Here is an 8018-nt window from a genome sequence, read left to right as displayed (position 1 = left end):
GCCCGTGTAAGCTTGTTTGCAAACCGCCAAAATATCCAAACCAGAAGAAGAAAAGCTACCTTGTCTCCATGGCAACGACAACTACCCATTAGCCGTGCACTTGTTAGCTTCTCATGGTAGCTGTTACTTACAATATCGACTGTGTCTTTACTGGCACCGGTCTCGCTTACTTTTGCGAACGCTACAGGCGGTTAGCTAACTTAAAGATTTTCAAGATAAGTACGCAAAACACAAAAAAAACTAGATATGTTCTACCTCTAGCTAGCTAACGAAGCGTGCTAGCTAGCATAAAACCAACAGCGATTTCATGAATGTTTACGTACTGAATGTTAATGGCAGATTGTTGGAACACAGACACCGGAGAGGCCGTGTTTCGGACTCGAGATGTTGTCAAAAACTTGAGAATAAAGTAAGTAGGTGATGTTAACGTCAGCATTAGCTTAGCTACAACTAGCATTGACCAGAGGGGGGGTCTGTGGTGAGCCCCCCCCCCCAGTCTCAGAACACGTTTTTTCACGGTATCTATTTGCTTCTCCAATCCAGGGTGTGTATAGAGAGGGTGACTTCCACAACAGCCCTCTCTCAGCACCTCCAGCCGCAAGCTCGGATTCAGCAAGACCGCGGAGCCATTGAGCTGGAAACCCTCACCTCACAATGCCAGACAGGTAACGCTACGATAATGGGTCAGAGGAAATATACACTGCTAGACAGTCTAACTCTTTTCACTTAATCATTTTAATAATTTATTTGTCTCTCGTTTGCTTGTACTAATTTTTTTTATCTATTATAGCAACTTGCTTTCTTTGCTTGATCTTACGAAAACAGTGATTTTTTGTTTTTCCCGAAAACAAAGTATGTCTTTGCTTTTATAAAAAAAAGATTCTTGCATGAGATCCAATGGGTACATCCCAGTACATCCACAGTAACGACAATACAAGACAACATTTCAGGAAAGAGAAAAAAATAGAGACAAAACCAAAAACCCATTGTTGATAAAGCTGTGCATACATATACATCTAAATACACATATCCATACTCGCACACATGCATACACATACACTTACTGCATGTCCTCACATATACACACATAAATAAAGGCACGTATCTACACACACATATTGTACATATATCCTAGATGCATACTATTTTTTGTTGGTTCATTCAAACAAACAGAAGAAATAGATCAATAAAATGTTTACATATCTTTAATTAACCTTATTGGCTAGGGGTGTAACAATACATCGATCTGGATCAATATATCGATTTAATGATCAATAATTCAGTAGCATCGATGCAAAGGATAAAACTTGGATTCATATCAAACATATACGTATGTTTCACCCATCATGAAGATGATTTTTTATTTTTCTTCTGCATTGTTCCTTAAATTACCAAATATTATGGTTCAAGGACAGGTGGAAAAAATTGAATGGTAAACAGATAGTAAAACAATATGTTTTGGCAGTGTTAATAATTGGCTGTTGGTCTGCTGTTGGACATGGAGTGATGTTATGTTGTCTTAATTTGTTACGCTATCCACAGAAAGTAACATATACCATCATACACCAGGAGTGTGCTCTGGAATGTAACAGACATGGTGTATAACTTGCATTAAAGGGTGGATGTTTACTTCAGTGAATATTTTAATAACTTGACGTTCCTGTTACTCTCTCACCAGATGATAATGAAGAGGAGCTGGTTGTGGGCTGGCAGGAGAAACTTTTCAGTCAGGTAGAACTTATAGTTTTTGGTACCATCATCTCAAAGCAAATAATTATAATTAATTTCACTCAGATTGCTTTAGCTGATAAAGAAAACAACCTAGAGATCAAGAGTTAAAACTAATTTTACATTGCCTTGCAAAAATCTTAATATATCTCTCTTTCTCATGTTTATGAACCCCATCTCCTCACCATGTCTCCTTGTCGGCGGTCCCAGTATGAAATGGAGCTGTTCCAGAACGAGGCAGCATGTCAGACCCCTCTGGACCGTCAGTACCACACAGAAGTCAAAGCTCTGAACAAGGCCAAGGGTCGACGAAATCACAGAATTTTCACATATACTGATCACGATCGCTACACCAACAGTCTTCCATTCCAACAGCTGGTACGTTATCCTCATAAAGACAGTTTGTGAGTCAATATGGAATATCATATCTGATTGGCACACACATCAGGAGGGTCTGTTAAGAGCCATCTTAAAGGAGAGAAGGATTCTAAATTTATTTGTAAAAGTAAATGTAAAACCACAAATTCCACAATTCTTGTCTGTAACTGTTTTATTAAGGAACTTGTTGTTTTATGATCCTGATCCTGAACAGAACTCCACTGAATTATTGACCACAACCAAATCCGTTCCCACATTCCTAGCTGAAAGGATGGCTAATGTGAGACACAGGCGGCAGGACAGACGCACAATGTAGGTGAAACAGCAGCTCATTTATCTAAAAGGATTTATAACCCAGTCCTGCATGGGAAAACGCTGTATTCTGTTTGCCTTAAACAATGATGTGATGGGATTGTCTGGCATATTTTGCAGGGATTGCAGTGTCCCAACATCAAAGATCATCAACTGGGAGCCCACAGAGGAGTTTGTGAAGAGCAATCATGTGTTGACTACTACTATGCAGACTATGCACATCATGGGAGACCTGAATCCCTCAGGCAGGTAAGATTATAACACAAAGATAGCAATTTCCATTCACATTCAATTGATGAGTTGATCAAAAGAAAAGTAATCACCAACAATTTTGATAATCATTTTTCAAGCAAAATTGTTACTGGTTCCAGCAGTAAGAATTTGCTGCTTTTCCTCGTCACTAATGATACTAAATGAAGAATCTTTTGTTTTTTGCAAATGTTGGTTGGACAAAAGAAGACATTTTAAGATGTAACTGGACTTATTAGGACTAAACAATAATCTGTTAATTGTGAAAACAATCAAAAAATAATTGTTTCTTGCAGTCCTACTCTACAGCTGTAATTTACACCTGGCTGAGAATTGACAGCAGCATGAATGACACCATCTCTAGATGTCTGGCCCATTTCATAGCATATTAATGGCAATGTGTCTGTGTTTTTACATCTGCATTACCATGATTTTTCCTTATTTTCCCTCCCAGGTAGAAATGTCCATAAGATTTAATATACATTATAAAAGATCTATTCTGACATTTAGGAGGGACTTTTTGCAGCTCAAGAATTTACCAAGTGAAGGAACCTTTTGCTATAGCAGGTATCAGCTTAAATGAATCTCTTACTGTGGATGTCGTGTGGTTCACTGGGGATTTTCTCTCTTCATTTGCTTTCTCAGGCTGGGCCAGAAAGAAAATGAATGTTTGCTGGTAACCATCAAGGCAGATGGCACTGGAACAGTCATCGTGAAACCTGACTTCAATAAAGGCAAAGAGCCCTACAGGCAAGTTCACAATGGGCCAGGAAACCGCATGTAGCTCCATTACTGGTGGATACTATAACATATCAACATGTTTTTTTAACTATGAACTTTGGACGAGACCAAAATATCCCAACAAGATGGATGTGATGTGTTGTATGCCTTTGGACAAAAAAGGAATATCATCTGTGTGTGTGCTGTTGTGCAGGATTGTGACAGGCGGGGAGAAGAAAGATGTTTGGCGTCTCACTCTGGAGAACGTATCCACAGCCATGAAACCAGAGGAAAAGGAGAGGGAGCAGAGCATGTACAAAGATGTGAGTTCATCTCCATCACATTCCCTGAAGGCTCAGAGCAGAATTGAAGAGTATAGCTTGTAATGTTCATGTTCATACTACTGACTTTTTTTTCTGTCTCTTTCTAGCTGTATGTACGACACAAGGAGTACCTCAATAGCCTTGTCGGGCAGGACTTTGAAATGGTAAAATAATTTAATGAATTTATAATTGGAGATGTACTTTATCTGGAAACGGATCCGAGCCCATTATATTTTTCCAGAGGCCAAGCTTACAAAATGGTGTGTTAAGTCTGATTAACAGTCAAAACAGTTTAGTTTACTGTCATACAGAACAACAAAAAGCAGCAAATCCTCACATTTCAGAAGTAGTAATCAGCACGCCTGATATCAATTCTGGGAAAATGACTAAAATAGTGGATCAAACACTACTGGAAAAAAAAAAAAGTTAAATCAGCTCACTTTTTTTTTTTTTCAAATTGTGCTCTATTTGGCAAAGGCTTCTGAACTTACTATATGTTTCTCCCCTAGCCACCTGCAGGTGTTCTGCGTTACCTGATGAATGGCGAGATAGGTAAGTAGAAAATCTGCAGTCATAACAACTGTATATATTTCTAAAATGCCAATCATTCAATTTCCCTTTACTTCTTTTTACCCAGTCTCGGCCAAAGGCTTTGAATACGATAACTTATACATCCACTTCTTCATGGAACTGCCCAACAGTAAGTCATGTACAGTATGTTTACACCATTTTCGTACTGGTACTGTTTTTGAGATCATTTTTCAATAAATTAATATACATTAAATTTGACAGTTCAACTTGTATTATTCTTGTTTGTTTTAAGACTGGTCCAGCTTGCCATTTCAGTCTCTCTCGGGAGTTACCCAGACCTGTCGGACCAAAACATTAGGGAAGGTGTGTATACTGTGAGATTAAGGTGTCAACAGCCTCAGAGCATGCCTACTGAGATTTGTTAAACTCTCAACATTCTCTCCTCCAACAGGAAGACGTAGCTTTCTTCAGTTACCCCTTCAGCTTTGAGGCTTTCTACATGTGTGAAAAAGAGAGCGAGGGTTAGTCTTGGCCATCAAATATTGTGTTTAAAGACTTTGTTTACTGCATTAGTTAAATCTAGGTGATTTTGTTTGTTTCAGTGATGTATTAACAAACTAAAACTAATTGCATGAGTTTTTCTTTTTGTTTCAGAGTCAGTTCCCCAGTGGCCTGTGCTCTACTTCAAGGTTCTTTCTCTGGACTCATGGCAGCGCTATCGAACTGAAGGCTATGGCTATCTGCTTTTTCCTGCCATTCCTGGTATGCAGTGTACACTGCAAAATTGTTGGATCGCATAAGCGCTTCAACTAACACTTATTTTCATTACTCATTGATCTGATTATTTTTGGAAAAACAAATCCCAGAAGATGTCAGAACAAAGTGAAAATATCAACAGAAAGCGGCACTTTTCTGACCATTTAAATGCTCAAAACAATAAATGTTTTGCATGAAAAATTACTGATTGATTCAAATTATGAAAAGACTTGCACTATTGAACTTTATCAGCTCTAGCAAACTTGTAATTTCTGTTGGGATTGGAACATAGATGCTGAACGAATCAGTCCACAAAAAAAATAGAAATGTAATTGTTTTGTCATTTAATGGATTTTTCGTCCAATCCTCGATCTTAATTGAGCACATTTTATATCTTGTGTGTGTCAGGTAAACATACAGTAACATGCCATACATGGAGGCCCCTTCAGACGGGCACAGTCTCTGCTCTGAGGCGCTTCTTCATTGGAGGTTCTCCAGAGCTTGAAGACCACAGTTATGTCAGAATACCAGGGACCTTCAAGGTAGGCTCAAACCTCTGTTGAGATAAAAGAGGTGATACGGACAACTGAAGCTCAGTGTTTTCTCTTTTTTTTGCCTTTTTTCCCCTGCATTCTATGTTAACACACACTGAATAGTTTTACTATTTTCCTGTGGAAGGACAGGTAGAAAACAAAAAACAGATGCTGATTCTTCAGAAGCTGAATTGTGCTTTTTAAAATTTCTTTGTAAAACTTCTAATCATAGCAATTGTCTTCAGTTATTAAAGTTACTTTGTGGAGTTTCCTTGTAAATCAGCGTCACAAGGACATATCAGTGTTTTTTGGGATAGATTTCCCTCCTGATGCATTTGCTATACTAGATTTTATGAATATTTTGGAACCTACATTGTCAATGTCCATGTCCATGTTCATGCTATTTCAGTGATGATACTGATACTTCCATACATAACTGTAGGGAGAGAGGCTGAGTCGCTTTGGCTTTTGCACTGAAACTACAGGAAGCGTCACCTTTAATTTGCACTGCATCCAGCAAGCCAGGTAAGCACTAAGTGGACTCAACCCATAAACTACATTTCTGTGACTGGTTTCCCCCAAATCTGCATCATTAAAACAATATTATCGGGTCCTGGTACACATATTAGATTCACTACAATATCTGCAAAATCACTCCAGTCTCCAGCACCAAAGTGAATAATTAGGAGCCCCTTCTAATTCTCTTAGAACAATTACTGCACACTCCCATGGCTCAACATTTGAAGATCAGGAGAAAAATTCAGGCTCTGTCTATAGTTTAGCTCATTTTGCAAGCTGTTTTGTAGAACATGATTATACAACATGTAGTTCTGACCAAGTGGTCTGATTAGACAACTTTGTCATGCCACTACTGATGGTAAAGCTCACTCTTTCATGTAATATTGCTTAAACGAATTAATAGAATTCTTACCCCAGATTCGTAAACATAGCATACCGAAGGTGACTCACAAACCTTAAATATGTCAGTATGGTTGTTTTTAATACCTTGAACCGCATCTTTACAGTGTGGTTCAAATATCCATGTTTTGTATGTTTCAGGGCCTTTGTTGATGCCAACATGTTGAAGAAGAGAAGGCAGAAAGTCTTTGACCAGCTGGGAGGATTCAGTCAGCAAGGAGCTGTTTGCACCATTCTAGGTAAAGACACTGTCAAAACTAGTTATTATGTCTTTTATGTAGCTTAGCATCTGGAAGTTTAAAGTTCAGCCGTATGGAAGATCCGCTCTTATGTAGACAGGTTTGTTTCAGTGCTTAAGCCAATGAATATTTAGGAAGTGGATCTCTGAGCGATGAACCATTTGTATTGAGATTGCTGGGTTGTAGCCACGGGTCTATGGTTTATAAGAAAAGAGGTTTGGTATGCGTCATGGACAGTGGAGCAAAAATATTAATAATACCAAGTGGAAAACATGAATACTATTTTATAGTCTCATTAAACTATTGTTTATTCACATTTATTTTCTCTGTCAGAGGCCTTCCAGAGGGCCAGAAGAAAGATGCAAGAGGCCCGAGAAGCTCTTCCCAGAGATCTTATCAATGCCACCTCTGAACTCCAGATAGAATCCTCTGCGTAGGCGTGAAAAACAGCGAAGGACTGAAGCCAAATCTTCGTCTTAAACATACTATTTGGTGGATAAGAATTGAAGCAACATTGCAAGCAAGAATATGGCATAGATATGCCTTTTAAGTATTGTAAAACCACCTATTGTATTTTATGTACAGCACAGTCACTGTTTGTTTCAGATCTTAGTAAATAGTGTAATTTTCAGAGTTATATACAGTGAGGCTTTTGGAAATTGTTGTAACAGCAAGTAAAATACTTTTTTAGAGTTGGATTGTATATTTTCTATTAGTTATTCCAAACTGAATCATATCTGGTGTATAATAAGTGCTTTTCATAAAGTAGGAACACTATTTTTGCATTCTGTTCCTTGTGATTAAAGCCATTTTATCCATCTATCCTATCCAACACAAACTTATGCACTATATACTCAGTAATTGCAGCTGAGTGCCAGATCATAATAGTTTCTCCTCTCCTCTTGTTATGACAAGAGCAAGACAGTCAAACACTTAGAAATGAGGCTGCATCTTTCCTGCGGCTTCCACTGTGACTGTCAGGACGTCACCAGGATCCCGACCAAGGCTTTCCTCATATGTTACATTCACTTGTATGGGAAACTGTGGGACAGTCAGCAGTCACGCCTAAGATCCGGTAGTTTTAAATGCAAGACATTTTAGATACGGCGCTTGCACTGTATTATTTTACTTCTGTACCTAACGACAGTGCATCATGGACATGTAGATTATGACGGGTGTTGTCAATGTCTCTGGTGACCTTGGTGTGTCCAGCTCTTTAAATGCATGATACAGTACAGTGCCTTCTTCATCATTCGCACTTCAAAACCATATGAACTCTAAGTATACCCCTCAATAACGCATCACATCTTCTGAATTTCTCAATGGCACAA

The 8018-nt window shown here is 38.5% G+C and overlaps 1 protein-coding gene across 1 annotated transcript; it reads left to right on the top strand.

The window, feature by feature from the left end:
• The first annotated feature begins 38 nt into the window (after nucleotides 1–38).
• On the top strand, nucleotides 39–7464 carry mks1 (MKS transition zone complex subunit 1). The gene is made up of 18 exons (XM_030437093.1): nucleotides 39–409; nucleotides 544–665; nucleotides 1679–1731; nucleotides 1939–2106; nucleotides 2321–2418; nucleotides 2539–2667; nucleotides 3313–3417; nucleotides 3602–3710; nucleotides 3818–3874; nucleotides 4220–4262; nucleotides 4348–4410; nucleotides 4534–4604; nucleotides 4693–4762; nucleotides 4896–5003; nucleotides 5406–5539; nucleotides 5973–6055; nucleotides 6590–6687; nucleotides 7021–7464. Exons 1-18 carry the CDS (start codon nucleotides 327–329, stop codon nucleotides 7122–7124), a joined length of 1698 nt encoding a protein of 565 aa, XP_030292953.1. The 5' UTR covers nucleotides 39–326; the 3' UTR covers nucleotides 7125–7464.
• Nucleotides 7465–8018: the final 554 nt, after the last annotated feature.

This window comes from Sparus aurata, chromosome 13 (genome assembly GCF_900880675.1).
Source record: "Sparus aurata chromosome 13, fSpaAur1.1, whole genome shotgun sequence".
Taxonomy (NCBI): Eukaryota; Metazoa; Chordata; class Actinopteri; order Spariformes; family Sparidae; genus Sparus; species Sparus aurata.
Note: the sequence above shows the minus strand (reverse complement) of the source record. Positions and strands in the feature narration are given on the sequence as shown.